The sequence below is a fragment of the Macaca fascicularis genome, chromosome 2 (assembly GCF_037993035.2).
Source record: "Macaca fascicularis isolate 582-1 chromosome 2, T2T-MFA8v1.1".
NCBI classification, from domain to species: Eukaryota; Metazoa; Chordata; class Mammalia; order Primates; family Cercopithecidae; genus Macaca; species Macaca fascicularis.
The window spans coordinates 125,564,247-125,586,422 of NC_088376.1; the positions used below are offsets into that span (position 1 = coordinate 125,564,247).

The window sequence follows — 22,176 nt, forward strand, 5'->3', positions numbered from 1 at the left end:
TTTGATTCCCGCCTTCGGAGAAAGGAATAGACTGCCTTTACATAGAAATATTTGACTTATCCGGCTTTCTCTTCATTATTATGTGATTGCAAATATAGAGTGTTACAGAAGTGCAAAGTGACAAAATATTATTGAGTTGCATATAGCATGCGATAATATTAAATGCACTTTTTAAAATCCAAAACTGCGCAAAGCAGTTTCTACGTTACATATTAGCACTACATTTAATCCAATCTATTTTTATTTGTATTTTATCAGTAATTTGGGGGAAACAGAAGTTTAGCACTGGCAAATATAAATGTCTTCCCATTCAGCATTACTTAGTTAAAATTCTATAATTCATGAGGGTGACTGAAATAGCTTTATCTGACTTTTATGTTTTATTATGACTCTCACTGCATGTGAAACTAGAGGAAAAGGGGTTTTCATGATGGCAGAATTCCTTATTACCGTTTAACTTTCTGTATTTAAAAATCTAACTTTGTCAGTGCTGAAAAACAAAACAAACATTTCCTGTATAACCTAGCGCGACGTTTGGGGACAAATTCTTATTAAGTTAACATATGCCACTTCATCAATTTATCTTCACACGGCTCGAGATCATCGGAAAATCATTTAGAGCTGAGGCTGGGTGACGTACAATCTTGTTTCCTGAGAGACGCAAGTATCCAGCTCAACTTTTTAACGTGTTACATTTTAATGGAAATGGAGACATAACAAAGCAGTGTTCACAATGAAACATTTCACCTGAAGCTGGAGGTTACCTTTGCAACCAAGAGTGTTATCATTTCTTTAACAGTTTCTTCAATTAGTTCGTCTATTTTTGAATGGTATTGATGCTAAGAACACAGAAAGACAAATATTAGCATGTTTGGGAGGTGATGGCATTGCATCCGTCAGTAATTTTTAGACAACATAATTTATAAATACAGCCTGGCCTGCAGACCCAGTTTATTTCCTTAGTCCCAGAAATATCTGTAAGATCCTGACTCCAGTTCTTTGATGGAGAGAAATCCGAAGCTTTAAAAAATATTACCAAGTTCATTGTTCCTCACTTAAGGCTTTCGATGCCTCTAATGTGTGTAGACACATAAACACTTTTACAAATAGCACACATGAATAACTTAATGACCCAGCAGTGTGTTGATTTGGATCTTACAAAGCAAGATACTGTAATAATTTAACACAGGAGATTAAAAATTATCTTTGGAAAACTGCTGGGGGTTGTGGCTTAGGTAGTAGATTTCCTTTCCAAAGGGAATTTGATGAAGACACTGTGACTAATTTTGTAAAAACTATTCTGAAACCCTCAGGTTCTTTGGCTTAATACCTCAGAACTCCTCGTTTTATCTCCAAGTCTTGACTCAGTGTAAAGGCAAAGTGTCTCTTTCTGAACCCTTGTGGCAAGCCACTCGTTTTCTCCATTCATGGATAAGCAGACCCAGTATTCGAGCCTACCCTGAGACCACTGCTAAGTTTTAAAATTTCTCTAACTGTGCCTGTCAATTACATTTAAACAGTAATGTGAAAACAAACCCCCACACAAATAAAAATCCGCTGTAAATGCCAGGGAAAAAGGAAAAGTGATTTCAACACAAAATATTATATGCCAGCTCCTTGACATTTATTAGATCATTTTAGTATCCATTTGAATTATCCCATATTTCCTTGACAAAAAATAACAATGCAAAACATTGTTATTTGAAAAGGAAAATGCACTTACCCACGTTTTAGCAAACTTTCAGAAGGATGATTAATTAGGAACAGAAAAAAAAGGATCAGTGCAAATAAAAATTAGGACAAAAGGACACATGAGAAAGTAAAAATTAAATAAAATATTCAAAAGTCTATGTAAACATACGGATACAAGCCATAGTAATGTGGTTTAATATTCTGATAACTGGCAATCGGAATTATTGAGAGTGAGCAAAGGGATGCGAATTAGGTAAATCCATTTAGAATCATAGGTAAGGTTTGTTTGTAATTGGAAGACCTGGATAAAGTGTCAGTGCAAAGTTGGGAAGTCATGTTACCTATGAAAATTTAACTCAGTTTCCTTATCTGTAAAAAAACAAACAAAAGAGATAATAATACTATCATCCTGGGCCAATGAGAAGGGAGAAACCAGTATGAAACTCTGATTTTGAAACGGGAACAAAGCCAACCCTGTATAAAGATTTTTAGTGGGTCTATGCTAATATTATTATTTTAAAAACCAGTGCCCGAGCCCTTTCCTGGCAGTCATGCTTTCAGACTCATAAGTCTCTGTTTTGGAGATCAAGTGAGAGTCTAGATGTGAAAATATTTTGTCAACTGTCATTGTGATTCAAATATTATTAGTTATTCAAGTTCATCAAGTAGAAGATAAGGGTAGAGAGAGAGAGTCTTATCACTTAGTCATCTCCTCCAGTTTCATTTTAATTGATTAGAGGAAAAACAATACAGCAAATGGCTTGTATGTTGTAGTCCCATTGAATCAGAACCCACGTTGGCTATACTGCTAGATTCAAAAAGGAATTTACTCCTAAGTGGCATAAACCTGAAGCTAAATGCAAAAAAATTATCTGCAGAATTCTTTGCTAGAAACACAAAGAAAGATGTCAGAGCAAAAGAATTCAGGAAAATTGACAGGGCTCCAAATTCATTTTTAGGTCTTGAGATAAGATCCAGAATCACATGCTTACTTTTTCCTCCTCTTGTGACTGCCTCACTCGTCTAGGTTTTCTTTGCATTGCTATAAATGATTCACATTTATTAATTATGGGAATAAACTAAATCAGAAAAGCTAGCCGTGTGCAAAATAATATGAAATACAAAATGAGGGCCTTCTACCCCAGGCAAAGAAGAACATCATTGAGAAACAAAACACTCTCTTGAAAAACTGGGCTGAAGTGGCAAATAGAGACAAGAGTAATTGTTCTCCACACATCAGCAAAGATTTAGGGTCTTACTCTGAGGAGTTAATGATGTCATTCTTTCTCCCAAGAGAAATAAGGTTTCTCTTCAGGAGCTAGGAACCTCAAACTCTTTCATAAGGAGACATGGTTGAGACACTGTGGCTTATGGAAATATGATGGTTTATGGAAACCTCTTCCCAGTTCAATTCTTCCATGCCAAACTTGGCCTTAATGTTTTCTCCAGGCAGTCCCACTATCTCTCCCTTTCACTCCATACAAATATTATCATCTCCATTCCTCTTCTGTTATAATGAACATTTCTTTTTTTCTGCTTATAAAACAAAGTATTTTGATATGATTATTCTGTCTCTCCCTTCCAGGGGAAACTTTAGCATGTCAATCTCTGTTGGTCTATTTTCTCATTTTTGCAGTGGGGCTAGAACTATAACTTGTGAATACAGACATCAGATTCACCTAACCAAATAATGAAACAATGCATGGAAACGTGGTATAGAAACTGAGAACTGCTATGTGGCAGTATTACTACTACTACTATTATTAATAGATTAACATGGTGGTTGCATGTGTATATACATTTCTCTAAACTCACCTAAAATCTCTATATTTTATTGTATGTAAATTATGCCTCAATTTAAATAAAATCTTCTTTGGGGAAGATAGCAGAGCAGGGTAATAATTACTCTGTTTATCATGTAGCAAAGAGGTAAATATCAAAGCAGCCCCTATTCCTATTCAAGTTATTACAGAATACGTGAATCCCTTTTGCCAGTTTTCCATGATACATGAGACTTACTGGATTAACTTGCTTTTCTGGAGCAATAGTGAGAACTCTGCTTTCACTCCTTGATCTTTCTTGGGAGATATATTATTCTGTGCAGATGTGAAGCTCCGTGAAGTGGTATATATACCACTGAGGCATCTTTCAATTACCAAACATTCCTACTAGACAATGTTGTTATAAAATCTCTTGCAGTCTGATTGAATATCCGGATATGGTACAAAGAGGGAGCTTTACCATTTTCCAGTCCTCTCTGCTGCCCACACCCCCAATTTTTTTTTTTTTTTTGAGATGAAGTCTCGCTCTGTCACCAGGCTGGAGTGCAGTGGCACTTGGCTCACTGCAACCTCCACCTCCCAGGTTCAAGCAATTCTCCTGCCTCAGCCTCCCAAGTAGCTAGGACTACAGTTGTGCACCATCACACCCAGCTAATTTTTTTGTATTTTGAGTAGAGACGGGGTTTCACCATGTTGGCCAAGATGGTCTCGATCTCTTGACCTCATGATCTGCCCGCCTGGGCCTCCCAAAGTGTTAGGATTACAGGTGTGAGCCACCATGCCTGGCCTCTGCTGGCCTTCTTGGATTAACTTGCCCTATATGCCTAAATTATATCCTGAGGGAACTACTAATATTCAATGGCCTGGAAAGTTTGGTCAGTTCACTTTTGCTTCTGATGGGCTGAGTTGCAAATTCACAATTACTGTGTGAAAATCATTCCACTTGACTTCCTGTGCTACACATTTTGCCTTGTCATAGAACAGATTGTGTGTATGTTGTCTTTCTGTTAAGACCATCTGACCTTGGAAATGAGATGAAAACACACTAGACCAAGTGAGAAACTATTTAATACACAGTTTCCCTTCTATTGGTACTTCACAAATTTTAATGAAAAAAATAAATATTTAAGATGGAAAACTATGCTTAACAAATGTTTCAGCAGCTGCCTTTAGATGTGATATTACCCAATGATGAAATCCAGGATGTGATCTTAAAATTGGAGATTTCATCACCTGGCCAGTATCTAATCTAAAGCAGGTTGAGGGAGTTGGGACCCAGGTGGAGGCTGGTATTAGTAGCTAGGTCTACAATATGGGCTTCATATCCCATACTCAGAAATGCAGACTACATAAAACATTGGACTTTCGTCTATTCTTATCCCAGTTCCAGGATGTTTCCAGATATTCTTGTTAAATCTCATTTTAGCAACTCAGCTTTACTTTGGAGATGAATATTCCCATTCTACAAAGTGAGAAAAATCAAGGAGGAAACATTTCCATATGACTTTCCATTGAAGTTCTGATTAAGGTTACAGCCACTGTGCTAGGCCACTTAGAAGAAGTACATATTTACAGACAATTAAGTCAAGCTAGCTTTATTCTCACCTGTTCTCAACCACTTGGCATTCAAAGAAGCAGCTCCATTTCCCACAGCTGGTCATTTAAGTGTCTCTGATTCAATTATACTAAGGAAAAATGTCACAATAGCTCTCTCGGCCGGGCGCGGTGGCTCAAGCCTGTAATCCCAGCACTTTGGGAGGCCGAGACGGGCGGATCACAAGGTCAGGAGATCGAGACCAGCCTGGCTAATACGGTGAAACCCCGTCTCTACTAAAAAATACAAAAAAAACTAGCTGGGTGAGGTGGCGGGTGCCTGTAGTCCCAGCTACTCGGGAGGCTGAGGCAGGAGAATGGCGTAGACCCGGGAGGCGGAGCTTGCAGTGAGCTGAGATGCGGCCACTGCACTCCAGCCTGGGCGACAGAGCGACACTCCGTCTAAAAAAAAAAAAAAAAAAAAATAGCTCTCTCTAGGATGGCTTGGGAAAAAACCAACAGCCTTACAATAAGAATCACAGACTAGGATGCATTATTTAGATGGGCCCTTAATAAAGATATTTAGTCTAGATGTGTGTGTGGTGTGTGTGTGTGTGTGTGTGTGTGTACGTGCACACGCTATTTTGGGAGAAACAAGAAATGTTTACAAGCCTCAGTTATTTGTTTTCATTAAAAAAATTATGTTGAGTCATATGGGGAGAATATGGGTAGTCTTTTCTACTTTATCAAATAGAACAATGTCTAGAAAGAAATAGACACTGCTGTTTCATGTCAAAAATGTTACTGCAAGTCCAAGACAACTTTCTGATTTTATATCCAGAAATTAGGGGACTTTAATACCCAATTTTAACAAACTACATACTTCCCACAGGTTGTGTGTTGCATGCTATATTCTTCATTCAGCAAATGATGACACATTGTTTGGCAGCTAAGGTATGGAGTCCATAGGATGCCATGATTAAACCAAAAAACAACTTATTCTTCTATAAAACCAGACTCCCAGGTCAAGCTAAGGTCATTCTACCTTAGCCCAGAAGTGATTAGTGGTAAAGACAAAAGAAGGGTCCACCATTGTGATAAAGGTCAACTTGTTCCTTCTCATCCTCTGTCTCCAACTGGGGTCTATGGTTTGGTCAAGGAGGTCCCCAGGTCCTCTGAAATTGGAGAGTAATAATATGTGAAAGTATTTTTTTCCCCTGAGAAATTGCTCCATACCTTTTTTTGTATTCTCAGTGAAGTTTGTGACAGCAACTCCCCCACTCCCACTACTCTCCCTAAACCCCCACCTCAAAAAGAAAAAAGCCCAGATCAAAGTGACTTGGTTTGTTTGGCAGAATTGTTTTGCCATCTGACCAGGTATGTGGGAACTTTTGAAACATGGCTATTATTGAATCAAGCTGGAGAGGGACTGCAGAAGCTGCTGAGGAGAAGGCAAGACCAGTCTTGTTGTATCAACCTGCACCCTGGCCTATCGCCATCCTTAGAAAACTCAGTGAAAATGTTCATCTCAAGAAGACTTAAGGGGAAATAGATCAATTGGATTTCATTTAATTTAAAAGAAACCTGTTGTGTTTTAAAGGATCCCATCGAGAAGATGAAAAAGAAAACCCACAGGATGGGAGAAAATAGTTGCAAATCATATGTATGATAATGGTCTAGTATCCAGAACATATAAAGAACTCTTACAACTCAACAATAAAAAGACAAATAACCCAATTTTTCAAATTGGCAAAAGATTTTGAATAGGCATTTCTTTAAAGAAAATATGCAATGGTCAATAAATACATACAAAGATGCTAAACATCACTATGAATAAAAAACTACAAGAGATACTTCATACACATATAGCTAGGATAGCTACAATAAAAAAAGACAGATAATGAATATTGGCTAAAATGCAGAGAAATCAGGTTTCTCATACAGTGCTGGTGGAAATGTAAAACGGTGCAGCCATTTTGAAAAACAGTTGGAAGTTCCTCAAAAAGCTAAACATGGAGTTACCATGTGACCCCACAACTCTGCTCCTAGGTATGTACCCAAGAGAGTTGAAAACACAGGTCCACATGAAAACTTGTACATGAATGTTCATAGCAGCATTAATCATAATAGAAACAACTCAAATGTCTATCAACTGACGAACGGATAAACAAAGTGTGGTATATCCATACAATAGAGTATATGACTCAGCCTTAACAAGGAGCGACCAATACAGGCTACAGCATGGATGAATCTTGAAAACATTATGCTGAATGAAAGAAGCCAGACACAAAAGGCCACATATTGTATGATTTTGTTTATAAGAAATGTTCAGAACAGGTAAATCCTTAGAGACAGAAAGTATTTTGGTGATTACCTAGGGCTGTGGAGAAGCGGAGGTGAGTGAGAATTAATGGGTACTCAGTTTTTCAGGTGATAAAAATGTCCTAAAATTGACTGTGGTGATGACTGCATAACTTTGTGAATAAACTAAAACTACTAAATGGCACATGTTGAACGGATGAATTTCATGGGTATGTGAATTATATCTCAATTTTAAAAATAGTAGCTCCAAGGGGAGAAAAATTAAGGAAGAACAGGATTCTGGAAAATATGAACTCAAAGGGATCTCAATGAACTTTTGAGATCACCAAAAACAGGGCCTTTAAAGTGGGCTCTATGAAGCCTAAGAGATTGTTTAAATATTCCAGAGCAGCTCAGGTGGGTGGTGGGCAGTGAAGAAGTGCAGAGCAGAGGGCAACCTGGCAGCTTGGACTCTAGGCCCCCTCCTCCCCTCTCCATCCAGAGCAGCTGTACTTGTGTGTTACATGCTGGCCTTCTTGGTTTGGTTTGAAAAACAGATTGTGCCACTAAAAACAGCCTGAATAAAACTAGAATAGTGCTATCATTTTACAGATAAGGAAACTGAGGCCCAAAGAGGTTGAGTAATTTGTCAAACTCCAGCTTTCAGCTCAGCCAGGGGAAGAATCTAGGTTTCTGAACACCGAACCCAGGTCTTCCCCAAGGGGGCCATCTTTCCTACCTGAGTTCTTCCCCTGACGTCAGGTTTACATACTGAGTATCCAGATCAGTGGTTCTCATAGTGTGGTCTCTGGAGCAGCCAGCAGCATCAGCATCGCCAGGGAACTTGTCAGAAATGCTAATCCTTAGACCACACCCCAGACCTATCTGAAACTCCTGGGTGAGACTCACTGATCTGGGTGTTCAGATGCTCTCTGGATGAGTTTAATGTACACTGAAATATGAGAACCACTGCCCCAGATCATTCACACGAGCACATGATGCTGGGACAGAGAACCAAGTGCACCCTGAATTTGACTCCAGCGCCTAGAACATAACCCCCAGGGAAAGGTCCTCGACAAGAAAATCAGTCGGGAACAGAGTTAACCAGGGTGCGGGTGGGGGCTGAGGAAACTGACTTGTAGGGGAAACAAGGTTGAAGATGATCTTGCCAGGAAGAGAATACCACCAACCCACATTTAAAAATGGAAGGTGCCGAAAGAGAAAATAAATAACGAATAAGGAGCAAATATAATTTAGTAAAAATTCTGAACATGTAAGGCTGGTATCGAAAGATCTGATTTAGGAGCAATTTATGCCAATTGGCAACAACATAGAGTTGCCAGAAATGCTTCTGAATTAATTCTAAATTGGTATATGAATATCTAGCTGGCTTAAGGCCATCAGAGAAAAATGATCATGATAGTCTTTAATCAAGCCCAAGTTGCTGTTTCCTTCTCCTTTACATTTTAAATACTGCTTTGGAATTGCAAACTTAGCAAAGGACTAAACTTTTGGTCAGGAAAGATTCACGATCAATTCAGTCTAAGGAAAATTGAAAGTCTGCAAATTTTTTTTTTTTTTGGAAATTCAAAACCTGCTGGCTGGGGATTGGGTAGCAGGGTGATCTAACATTATACATCCTGGAAGTTGTTTGATGCAAGAAAAGGCTCTCTTGCTGTCCAGATGTTTAAAGTGATAAAATGCACTTCAAATGTGAAAATGACTTTCATTCTGGCAAACACAGATCTGCTGGAGACACCAGCCTAATAAATAAGGTCGTCAAACTTCATTTAGCTTAGAGGGAACTTTATGGCCACCCCAACTCCAGCCAAGAATCACTTCCAAGTGACTGACATTCTCATCAGCACATGCCTTAGAAATCTACTTGACAAACAGATACTGAACACTCATCCATGGCTTAATCCACAAATGTTAGAGTGTATTTCTGAAACTAGCAGACTAGGGTAGATGGAAGGAATTTGTGAAGTTTTCTTCTACATGATCAATGAAGAGGGAAAAAAAAATTTGTATTTTTTTTTTTTTTTTTTTACCTCTTGGCCCATTTCCATGCTGCAAAGTTTTGTTGATTGAGCTTTGGCATCAACCATAACATTAAACATGGTGCATATTGACTGTGGGACTCGAAAATCTGTTGATCGACTGGTTTTTTGCAGCTTAACTTCAAATGCAATCCTGGTTCTATTAAAACAAAGTAGGAAAAGACCAATTCAGCGTTCAGATGGCAGCAGGTGGAGGAGATATTTTCTGAGAGGTCAGTGAAAAAGAAAATTGAAGGCTGTAATCAGTTTCAGTCAACAATGACTTCACATGTGTTCCCTTTTAAATGACTTTCCCAACTAAGGAAGGCCTATTCATGGAGACAGCCATGCACACCCTTCTTTTCTCGGCAGTACACGGAACACCTGTAGCTTGGCGTATTTCTGTCTATAGTTTACATGCTATGGAGAACCTTAATTGCAGGAGAATGAATGAATTCACAAAAACTCGATTATAGCAGTATAGCATATGTAAGTTCTCTCACGTTGGCAACTGCCTACCTTGAATTACTTCATTAATAAAACAAAACAAACAAAAAACCAAAGCAGTTTTTAATTTTCAAAACCTCGTGGTGGAGAAAAAAATCTTAAATGACGTTTATTGCTGTGGGTTTTTATTTTCCCGTTTCTGGTTTTGAAAGAGACAAAAATTTAAAATCCAGCCAGTTTATTACATTGCTTTAAAGACTAAAAAATTTTTCTTCCTTGTTAAAGGACATGAAAAGGAAATACACCAAGCTGTTAAAGACGGCTACCTTTGAGGAGGGGTGTGAAATTAGGAGACGTGGTATTGGGGAACTTCCATCATGTTTTGTTTTCAATGTCAATGCATTATTTTGCAATAAAATACATTATTTTATGATTTAAAATTATGCTTAATACACATATACAAATTCAAGAATTGTGTGATGATGGAATCTGAATGTAACATAATTCTGACATTGGTCAAATTATGATCTCAGCAATGTGCTAACAACTCATAGAAAAAGCCTAGCCCTACATGGCCAGCTGGTAATACAGGTGTGAGATCTTATCCTTGACATCAGCATTGTAAAAGGGGCCTAGTTATATTTTGAAAGGTTTCAGGGAAGTGAGTGATATCATCAAATGTCTTTAAAGAAAAGCACCTGGTTAGTAAATGGCTTTATTAAAGCCCCATTTGTCTGATGCATCTTTTTAGCATTGTTCGCTGTCAAGTTCTGGAGATCATACAGCCACCAGGAAAGCATTGCTTTAAGAGGAATTTGTAGCAGTTTTCTAACAGTGCATAGGAGGACCACACAGCTAGTTAGCTCAGGAAAGTATGCCAGCTTGCTAACACACCCTGAGTGCATGCAGGGAAGCCAAGTATAATTTCTAAGGTTGGGAGCCCAGTTCTTAAGAAAAAAAAAAAAAAAAAACCTAAAAAACCCAAACCCTTAAAACACCCCTATATATTATATGATCATGTTAAAGATAAATGTATCTTGGCTTCTGAAGACTCAGTGCACTGAAGTAGCTTTCTAATCATGATGATCATTTTAAGCTACGCTGAAAATACATCATTTGCCGGTTTTGTGAAAAGGAGGCCTGATGAGGACTGAGTTGGACAGGTCCCTGTGCTGATCTTCTGAGGCTTGTGTGCCAGTTCCGGCCCAATTTGAGAAATGGAAATGCTAAATTGCTCCCTTCCAATGAAGTAATCGTCTTCAGTTTTCACAGGAGAACTGTTCATAGCCCTTGGAGTGCAGGGCTGTGAAAAGAGGAAGCTGAATGCAAAATTAATATGACTGAGAGGGCTCTATAGGACCAAAAAGCCAGAAAAGGAGAAGTCATTTAACTCAACTGACTGCTTGAGGGCAAAAGACAGCATGCCTTGTTTTGTGTTCAGCACAAGTAACCTGATATAGACCAGACTGGAGACTGCAAATGTCTGTCAAATTGATGAATTAAATTTCTGGAGCACTGAAACATGAGGAGTGCCTTATTGACTTTTTGGCATTGCATATTCATACCTACAAAATAATGTCCTTACTATGTTGGCCTAGAACAAGGGTTATAGAATCTGTTCTACTGAGGAAAACAATGGTTCTAGGCTCTTCTAATGTACATTCTATGTATTAAAACATCCAAGAATCCTCCATGCTCTGTCCTCTGAATCTGTAGTTCTGGGGATATTTCCACCCATTTTTGCCCTTGTCTGCTTTTGAGCTGATTTAAAAAGGACATTAGGAAATTTAAGTGTCCAGGCCAGCCATCCATGTGCAGTGGAGCAACTTCTGTCAGTAAAAGGTTGCTTAACAGCTACTGTGTGCCAAGCATGGTGCTGAGACCTGGGGAAGGTGAGGAATGCCAAATGAACAAGATCCACTCGCTGGCTCTGTGCAGCTCACCCTCTTTATGTGTCTGAACCATGAAGATATGATTACAGCATGGTAAGGGATAAGAGTCCCTATCCACCTGTGACATCCTCATATCTTTCCATTTTCTGTGAGCATCTTCCCATTTCTTGCTCCCTACCCAGGAGACTGGCTTCTCAGTGAAGGACACACATCTTTTTCTGTACAATTAAGTGCACAGTTTAGGAACTGATAAACTTTTACTGTAAAGCATTTCACCCCAGGACAGATCACTCAAAAAGTTTTTTATGGAATGGTTTGGCCATCGGAAAAACATTGCTTTTCCTAAAATTGATATAGACTATCTAGGAAATCATGGAATTCAAGACCCTAAGGAAATATTTTGACCTTGAGTTTGAGAAGTAAGCCTGCCTTCAGGTCTAAGAGTGAGAATAAAAGAACAATTCTAAAAAATCTGGATCACTACAACTTTAAGCTTCTGGAAGTGGCCTCAAACACCTGCCCAGATTCTCCATTAGTGCATAGTTCCTTTCTCAATTCCTGCTGAGACGCTGTTCACCTACCTGGGATTGTATTGTTCTTTTGCTTTTTTGGTTTCCAGTTCTGATGATATTACTTCACCTTTCCTCTTCCAAGATAGGAAATAATAAATTCAAAGAACTTCCAGGCAAACCCAGCCCCCAACACCCACAACTGATCCATCAACGAAGCTACACAACATCTGGAGATTTGGAGTAGCCTGTGCTGCTTGCGATCTATTTTTTTTTGAATGAGGAAAAATAATGGAACAGTTATGAACTAGAAAAGGAACTTGGATGTGTATCTGGGGGTAGACAGGGTGATGATAATGATGTCACATCAGTGAAATTTTATTTCTATATTTAATATAGAGACACTCCATGAGGAAAGGGATGCAGTCTCTCATTATTCATTGTATGCCAAGAACTTAGTCCTGTGCCTGGCATATGGGAGGAGCTCAAATGATGTTTGCTGAATGGACGAATACTGTCCTCATTTTTTTTCCCTCACCTTCTCAGAACAGTCTGCCTGGGAACTTCAAGCGCAGCATTCCTACCCCAGTCCTAAAAGCCACAGTGACAGAACAGGGCATCTGTGTGCAGGCAAAATGTCATGTTCAACGTCTCATGACTCCCTGTTGAAATCCAGCTAGATTTTCAACAAGACAGCTACAAGGTGGCCCACATATATGCTCATCTTTTATATATAGAGTGAATGATGATGCTGAGGCCCTATCCACATGGTTAGAAAACCATTAGATTTCTGCTACCTATCCTGGCTATGCCAGTTCCATGGCATATTCTTCTTTCTTTCCCTTCTAATTGTCCACTCAGGCATGCATTCATACATTTAACAAATACTTACTAGGTAAGTATTTTTTGCCAGACACTGCTAGATATCAGGGATACAAACAAGAATGGACAGGATCTCTTCCTCTTAAAGCCAACAACAATGAAAAAATCGGCAGCCAGATTATTTTTGGGTTTGGGACAGACAGAGGGCAGGTGAATGGAAGTTAGACGTTGACAGCCACTACTCCAGCTGACTTTGACAAGCAATCACCTTCTCCAATTAGTTTCAAATTACAGCCAATCCAAAGAGCAGCCATCTACCCTTCCCTGAGTCTGTGTATGGTGGGGAAGGCGTGCAGAACCTGTCCAGCCACCTATGCTTACCTTTTGACACAAGATTCGATCATGTCACTTGCCATCAACTTCAGCCGTTGTTCCAGGTGCTTTCCAAACTCTTCTTCAGGCCAGTGCAAGTCCCGAATGAAGGTCTGAAGGGCGTCAAGTTTCCAAAACAGATCTTCTGAGGTGCCTGACCCATTACTGGCAGGATAAAAATTAGAAAATGAGAGTCACCCAATGGCCTCAGGCTCTACACAAACGAACACAGAGACAACTGGGGGCTAGAAGGCAAACAGCAGCTTCAACATACAAAACAACGTGTGTTGGCGGTGAAGGAGGGGGCGAGTCTCCACCGGCAGATTTTGAGTTTTACCATACATGACTTAGTGCGCTTTGCTCAGCCAATTACCCCAGACCAGTGAGAAGTCTGGGGAAGGTGTTGCCCCATAACAACCAGGAGAATGGTGTATGGTAAAAATCAGCCTTCTTTTAATAACCACATTAACACATGTGATGATTCAGATGAAGGCCACGAACCAGGAGAAATAAGTCTCAACAGATAATAACTACATGGCAACATGCAGTTATTAAAATTCAGGGTTTCATGCATTTCCCCAGCTCCCCTCCAGAGTGGAGGCCTCTTGGAAATTGCACAAGACTTTTCGTTTTCAAAGGACAGTGCTAACAAAGTGGTGAGCGAGGACCTGCTTTCTCTCTTGAAGAGCTGGAAAGAAATTAGGGTGACTCAGATCAAGAGGGGTACACCTGGATACCTTGATTCCAAAATTCTAGATCAGTTTGGTTCCTGTTCCAATTTTCATAGACCAGCCCATTGCATAGGCAGGGTCCTCACCAGGATGAGGTGAGTTGGGGCAGGGGAAGTTAGTGGACAAGTGATATTGTCAATGCTTTAGGGCTCAAAACCTGAGCTCTTTTACCATTGCACCATCTTACCCAGTCCTGTGTGCAGTTGGGGATATTGGTCTTGATGCCTTTCTGTACGATGACGTCTAAGAAACTTTTACCTTGGGCATCTACAAAAAGCCTGTGTATGAGAAATGCTCCATCTCTCACCCTCCTGCCCTTCTCTGGCTGGCTGTCTCTTTTGTAACAATCCCATTTGGAGCTCTGAGGGGTGTCCTTCTCCCCACCCACTTCCTCGCATACCACTAATGCTAACACAGTAATTTATAAAAATGTCCAACACACCATGCATTACCACTTGTTCTGACATCGTCTATAGAAACAGATGAGAGTGGGTGTTTCTATTGTGACAGATGCCAGCTGCATTGAATTAATGCTTCAGAGAGAAATATAGCTAGTGCATAAATGCATACACAGCTACTGCAGGGCGGGGAAGGGGCACACACCCAAACATGCTGAGAGGGAGCCTACGGCCTGGACCAACAGGGTAGTTTTCAAGGACAGACCAGTCTGAGGTCAGTACATAGATGTATCTGACACGAAGGAGCAGGTAACATATCAACACGCCCTTAAAATGAAAGGTGGCAAAGGAAGAAACTGGAATTATGAAAAGATATAGAATCAGGCATTTCCTGGTGGGTGATTGAGAATCCATGCCTTCTTTTCAGATACTGCTGTGAGCATTGTTCAAAAGTGGGGGAATGTGTTGTTTCTCTGTGAAAGTTCAGCCTTCCCCCTACCCCAACCTATGCTTGGGAAAAAGAAACCCCAACTTTGTCTAGTCTAAGCCCCGTTTTGGAACTGCATGGTTGTATGTTTTAAATCATTAAGTACATATGAATGCAATAATTGGTATTTATTACAACAACATTTTGACACCCATCTGGTTTCAGAGTTTCAAAAAATTCTTGTAGGGTTTTTTTTCTTTGAAGAGCTTATTATTAAGTTTTGACATGAGGAGAAGAATATTTTCTTTTTATTTTTAAGATAAACTGTTAATGTTAAGGCAATAGCACCAAGATTATTTTGATTGCTGAGCAGTTACCAAAATGTGTTCCCACTCATGCCTTAATTAATTGAACGGAGACCATTATCTGCTTTATTACAATGTCTTGATTCATATCTTTTCAAAAACAGTGTCACAGAGCATGCACAGAGGAAGATAAGAGAAGCTTTCTGATATTTTTAAATTTTTCACAGATACTACCTAATCTAATTTTTTCATATAGTCATCTTAGCATGAATATGATTTGTGTTCTTTTATGGATTTTTTTTTTCAGATATAAATTTTTGGAGGCTTTAATTTGCCTTTAAAAGAGAATCAGACACATTGACCATAGATTTCATTGTGAACTTGTGAGCAATTGTAGGTTGTAAAAATATTAGGCAGTTTTGGAGGAGCCAGATAGAGCAGTCATTTTAATGGTCTGTCCTCCACCTGGATTACTGCAAAAATAAAAATGCTGAGGGCCGTCTTGATGAATGTGATTCTGAGATTTCAAAACATCACTGCCAGTTTCAGACCATTTTTTATTCCTTTGATAATAACACTTCCCTTTGAAAATGTGCCAATTTATTCTTTCAAGAAAAAGCTTATCTGGCCTATAATTAGCTGTGGTCTAAGAAAAGGATCAAAGAAGGGTACAGAATCGCTAACCCTTGTTTCACTTATTAAATCATGCACATGGTTCTAATTTCCCTGAGGTAGAATTTAGGGGTGCTCGATCTTCTTGCTAACCAAAAAAGCACAGAAGATTCATTTCCGAAGCTAGAAGAAATGGCTTCTCAACCCTCACTCGCCCAAACTGCTGGCTTTCAAGAAGTTGCCCATGCAACTCTGACATTCATGTGGATAAGTATATCAGATGATATGGCTACCAAAAATTTAATTATTTGTTGTTTGAATCTTGTGTTTAGAGAATTATTGAACTTCTCATTACCTAGATCTCAAAGCACCATATTGTATTGTGACCTTGGAAAGTACATAATATATTTTTTACATAACATTTACATGACTAAGGCTTGATCCATTCAGAAATTTTCATTTAGCCCTGAACATACTGTTACTATATCCTGCCATTTGCTGACACCAGAAATATGCTTTATGGTTTAAACATTCTCTAGGAATTTTTTATTTTTATTTTAAAAAAAAAACACCCCAGATTCTAGGTAGGTGTGCTTCCTTCTTAGATTTGGATCAGGCCACAGATGACTGGCCAGCCCATCAAAGAGGTTTCCTCCACTATTTTTGGATGTCTAGCTCCTAAAGTCATGTCACCTGCCAAAAAGGGTAGAATCCTTTTGCAAAAGAATTCAGGAAGTGAAACATAGTCCTCCAGCATTCAGTGGGCGTAAGACAAATTGTTAGTGCTGTATATATAGCAAACATCTTACAAACATGATGTATGCCAGAAATAAACAATATTGTCTCTATATGATCAGCAAAATATGTCTAATTATCCATCTCCATCTCTGTTATATAGGATGTATAGAAATAAACAATACATATCCATGCCAAGATCACTTAAATTTAAATGAGATCTAATGTGAACTGAATACACACTCCGCATCATATATAGCAGCCATCCATGACGGTGCCGAAAAAGTAGGCATTTGTGGGATGCCTAGAGGGATGTTAACTGGTAGATTTGGTACTTTGGGAAGGTTCACATTGGGTAGGTTCACATTGGGTAGGTTACTGGTTAAACTCCTGTGGAAGAAACAGACAGAAAGAAAAAATACCATCACAGTGACAATGCAGATGTGGCAGCAGCACACGACAATTGTAAATAAATTGACCAAGTCCAGAGCAAGACAACAGCAAAAACTCAAGCGACACACTTCAGAAAGCAGCTTACAGATGGGAAGCTGTGGTGTGACTCTGTATCCAGAGAAATGACAAAAGTTAATGGAAAAAAAAATTAACCACACAGTGACTTAAAAGTGCGGACAGTTGCGGAGCACCCATACACAATGATCACATGCCTTTGGGAGGGGCCTTTGGTTTCCATATCCATTGCCATAAGAGTCTAGAACTTTTCTCATGCTAAGAACTTGAAGTTCCTGGAATTCTTGGTGTGGCTGGGGCTGGGGTTGCTGTGAAGTCACTGGGATTGATAGAAATGGTGGAGCGCTTCAATTTTCTTATTTTTAAAACAAATTATTGTTGATGGAGGCATATTTCTCAATCAGACATTAGATATCAAATAGAGTAGGAAGTTCACCCACATGGAGACACATATAATGGTGATGTACAGAAACCAAACTCTTTCCAACTGCTACTTCTAAAGACAGGTATATGGGCAATGAGGTGTCAGTTGATGGTGAAATTACAAAATTGTATCAAGAAGAAGGATCAGATTTGAATAATTTTATAGAACGTTTAAAGAAAATAGAAACTGTCTCTCCCAAACTAAGTTCAATAAAAATGCAGAAATGTTTATACACAGAAACAGAAACCAAGGAAATGAAAACAATCCCCAATTCAGCTCTTGTATTAGACTCTTTGACCAAAAGTGGATGTAAAATGTGGCTTTATATCATAACAGTTACCCTTGGAAGTGGGACAGGGACTGGGAGAAGGCATGACAGGGACTTCTGGAGAGGGTCGGCTTTTTGATCTGTGTGATAGCTTACATGGGTGTGTGTTCAATTTGTGAAAATTAATCAAGTTGTGTATTTTTCTGTAAAAAGTTAAAATAAGTTAAAAGTGACTAAAAAGTTAAAAATATTACCTCGTATCAGCCTTTTGTTTTTGGACAAAGATGGATCAACTGATGTGATGGAAGAGAGATGGATGGTTTTGTAAGTAGAGGGAGAAAATAAAACAAAACAAAACCCCCAATTTGAATCAACTGTATTTCTTTGGAAGGACTGTGTCATACACGGCTCCACAGGCTGGCACCGTGTGTCTCAGTAGTGGCATTTTAAGGGTGTTCCATCCAGCCAAAGTCACTGGCACGGTAGAGCCCAGCCTAACTCTGCATCTGAGAGGAGCCTTCCTGTTTAAGTGAAGTTGACAGCACTTTGGCAAAGGACTTGAGGTTCTCTTTTTGGATCTTGCAGGAGAAGAGCAAGTTTTGCCAAAGCAGCTCTGCCCTGGGCAAGCTGTGTTTGACTAACAGGACTCCTGCAAGAGCTGGAGCTGCCTCTGGGCTTGCTTGGGTGGGGAAGTGGGGGAGTAGGGGAGTAGGGGAGTGTGGGAGTTGGGGAATGGGGAAGTTGGGGGGTGGGGGAGTGGGGGTGGGTACATGCCTTCTGCTAAGTCAGAAATTCTGGACCTTGAAGATCACCTGAACGCCTGTCTCCCTCTAGAAACAAATTGTTCTTTCACAATGGCAATATAGCTCTGGCTCATAGACTGAAAAACCTAGAATGCGAAATTGTCTACCTGGAATTCTCTTCCGTAATCAAAACAGGTGTCTCATAGATTCGTCCTTTACACCTCACGTTTTGGGAAAGCCAATTATACATCTCTACTTGAAACTAAAGGGTGCTCTTGTGGGAATGGTCAAGAAAAGATTAACTATATGACTATTAAATAGAAGGGAAAATGGAACTTTTCCTTTTATGTGTCTCTGTTTAACTGGGGAATTTGCCTTTGGATTCAGTCCCTGGTGGCTCTCAGTCTTAAACACTGCCATGTAACAAAACCGTTGGCGATTTCCACTGAGACATGTGTAAGCCTATATAAGCAAATGTGATCATTAAATGATACACACACTGAATAATGATCAAGGAATTAGAAGATCTTAGAGATGGCAGCCTGGAAAGTTAAAATGTCAATTCTGAGCAAATTAAAAGTAGCTAGGAGTGAATAACATAAAAACGTATGCAAAAGCAATTTAATTTAAACATATTAGCGGGTGGCGGGTACACAAATTAGAAGCGAGCTTCATTTTGCACATGAAAATAAAAAAAAACTTCTATTAATCAAAACATATTGTATTTGTAAAATATGACATTTCAGCTGGACTACTGCACTGGACTCATAGAAACATTTCCTTCATGTGACATTTTATAATGCTCTACTTTCAAAAGGATGAAACATGCTTGATATTTCTGCTCTTAGAAAAATAATGTAGTGTATTACTAGTGTTACTAATACTTCATTTGGATATTAACATAAATAATCAAGGAGGTAATTCTAAGCATAATATTTTACTAATATACATGTGAAAAGGGGGAATTTTCAAGTAGCACTTAGTTCCAATGAGGCTCCTGGAACTGCTGATGACTATAATGAATTACTACTTTAAAATTATTTTAAAGAGGGCTCTTTTAGTAGCTACCTTAAAACAAGTTAGTCATGCATCTCTGAGAGAATCATAATTGGATATCTCTGGATAGTACAAGGAGTATGAATTGCAATCCTAACAACTTATATGCATTAAAATTTACACTCTTTCATTCGTTTTGGGGACTCTTGAAAAAGAATAGCTTCCATTTAGGCCAAAGTGCCCATCCGTGGATGGTTTAGAAACATTCTCATCTACTCATTCTTACATGGATGAATGTCACAGATGTGTGCACGTCTCATCACTTCTATGGATGGAAATGAGTGGAGGTGAAGTCATTCCTGCTTCTAGAATTGATTCTAATCAAGACACTGACTCCATGCAGAAGGGATGTTGTTGTGTCTTTCTCAAAGATTTCGACTTTAGATTTATGGATTGGGTTGGGTTTAAGACACGAAATGCCTTCTACTTTTATGAATCAGTTGTTGCATGCATATATGCAGTACATCTTGTCTTTTCTTAGTGCTCTGAGGACTGAAGCCTCTGTCAGTATTTGTTCTTAGGTCCAATGCCTGCTTTGGGGCAGGAGCACTCTCTAATATCTTCCTAGAATCTAGAGCAGTATTTTACAATCTTTTACTCATTATCATCCTGCCTCACAACTTCCTTCTCCATGAAAATTTAATACCACAGATATATAGAATATCTGTTTATGTACTATATGTAGATCTGTGCTTTATGTGTAAAAAGAGTAAGATGTTTTTAAGCCCTGCCCTCTCGCCCGAGTCAATTTTCACCAATTTATGGGCTGTAAGCCCCCATTGAGAATGTATCACCTACAGAAAAAAATTTCAGACTTCATGGGACTTTAGAATCTCCCAAACATCTCTCCAACTTTATGGCTTGCCTTTGTTATAATCCATGCTGGCAAAAACTCAGCGTTTGCATGCTCTGCCTCCCTCGTATTTCTACCTTTGGACATCCTCTTTCCCAGCATTCCTACCCCTTTTGAAATCTTGCCCTCAAGCTATGTTTTCCATGACCCCTTAGTGGAAATTGATTCCCCTCTACTCTTGTGTCCTCATAACTTTTCCTTATGGTATTTGTAAATTTGTACATTGGCAAATAAAGTCATTTTTCTTTTTTCATAATTTTGACATTTCATAAAGTCATTTTTCTTGTGTGTAAGTTGCTCAGATCCAGCTAGATTGAGACCCTCATCTGGGGAAACATCCCCATAGTTTTCCCATTACATCCTTATAATTTTCAGCCTGTGTGGGTTCTTTAACAAATATGGCAATTAATCAACAAACATTTATTGAGTACCTGTTATGTTCCAGGCTTGTTGTAGGTATTAGGGAGGCAATGATGATCAAATGTGTATATGTGTCTGAATATGGAGAGTGATATTTTCAGGAATGTTAGCTTTGGAAAAGCTTTGGTTATTCACTGAACCTCAGGGAGGTGAACTGAGGGAGGATCTCAACCCAGAAAACTTGGTGGCCCAAGATCACCCAGCAAATTATTGGCAGAATCGTGAGATCTGACACCAAGTACATTACTTGTCTATTTGACACCAGGCCACCTGCATATTGCTCAGGTGTCTTTGGTCTGATTGTTTATTATCAGTAAGATGATTGATATGCTAATATGTTTCACCATAGTAACAATTTTACTACATATGTCTCTTATGGCATTATGTTTTATATCTTAAATATATACAATAAAACTTATTTTCAAAAAAGATATTGATGGCCGGGTGTGGTGGCTCACGCCTGCAATCCCAGCACTTTGGTAGGTCAAGGCTGGTGGATCACGAGGTCAGGAGATCAAGACCATCCTAGCTAACATGGTGAAACCCCGTCTCCACTAAAAATACAAAAAATTAGCCAGGCATGGTGGCGGGCACCTGTAGTCCCAGCTACTCGGGAGGCTGAGGCAGGAGAATCGCTTGAACCTGGGAGGTGGAGCTTTCAGTGAGCTGAGATAGCGCCACTGCACTCCAGCCTGGGCAACAGAGTGAGACTCCGTCTCAAAAAAAAAAAAAAAAGATATTGACATCTATGACTATTTGGAAAGTGACATTTAAAAATACTTTTTGTATGCATATCTGAGGCAGAGTGAGAAAGTGCATTTTGAGAAATGAGAATCTTGGATTTTACAGTGTGCATTTATTAAGAAGCAGTGTTTAATTCTACCATTCAGAGCTGAGGCAGGGCAAGTAAGCCCCAAAGTAGTGCTTAGCCCATGAGGGTTCTTGGCTTCACCCAGGAGAGAATTCAAGGGTGAGCTGATATTATTGAAGTGGTAGTGTAAAAACTCCGGTGGTATTACAGTGCTGTGACTGCTTCTGCAGAGTAGGGCTTTCCCACAGGCAGTGCGCTTAGAGTAGCAGCTCAGGGCAGTTGTGTAGTCATATTTACACATGCTGTTAATTACATGTAGATTAAGGAGAGGTTTATGTAAGATATTTCTAGGCAAAGGGTAGTAACATCTGGGTCATCAGGTCATTGACATGGAAATGAGCGGTAACTCCATGGCAATGGTAAACTGACATGGCACACTGGTGGGCATGTCTTATGGAAAGCCACTTTTGCCCCATCCTTGTTTTACTAGTTCTCAATTTGGTCTGGTTTCTGAACCCCACGTCCAGAGTTAAGTCC

At 39.3% G+C, this 22,176-nt stretch overlaps 1 protein-coding gene across 14 annotated transcripts in view; it reads right to left on the reverse strand.

Moving 5' to 3' along the window:
* Positions 1-22,176, reverse strand: part of CADPS (calcium dependent secretion activator) — a 489,813-nt gene that overhangs the window by 69,278 nt on the left and 398,359 nt on the right. For 8 of the 14 annotated variants that reach the window (XM_045385957.2, XM_065540884.2, XM_065540882.2 and 5 more), the window contains 4 exons: positions 16,840-16,986; positions 13,398-13,553; positions 9,359-9,506; positions 765-839 (listed from right to left, as the gene is read on the reverse strand). In XM_045385957.2, coding sequence (XP_045241892.1) covers positions 765-839; positions 9,359-9,506; positions 13,398-13,553; positions 16,840-16,986 — 526 coding nt within the window. The remainder of the gene's footprint in view (positions 1-764; positions 840-9,358; positions 9,507-13,397; positions 13,554-16,839; positions 16,987-22,176) is intronic. The other 6 variants (XM_045385961.2, XM_045385964.3, XM_015446146.4 and 3 more) reach the window with 1 other exon arrangement.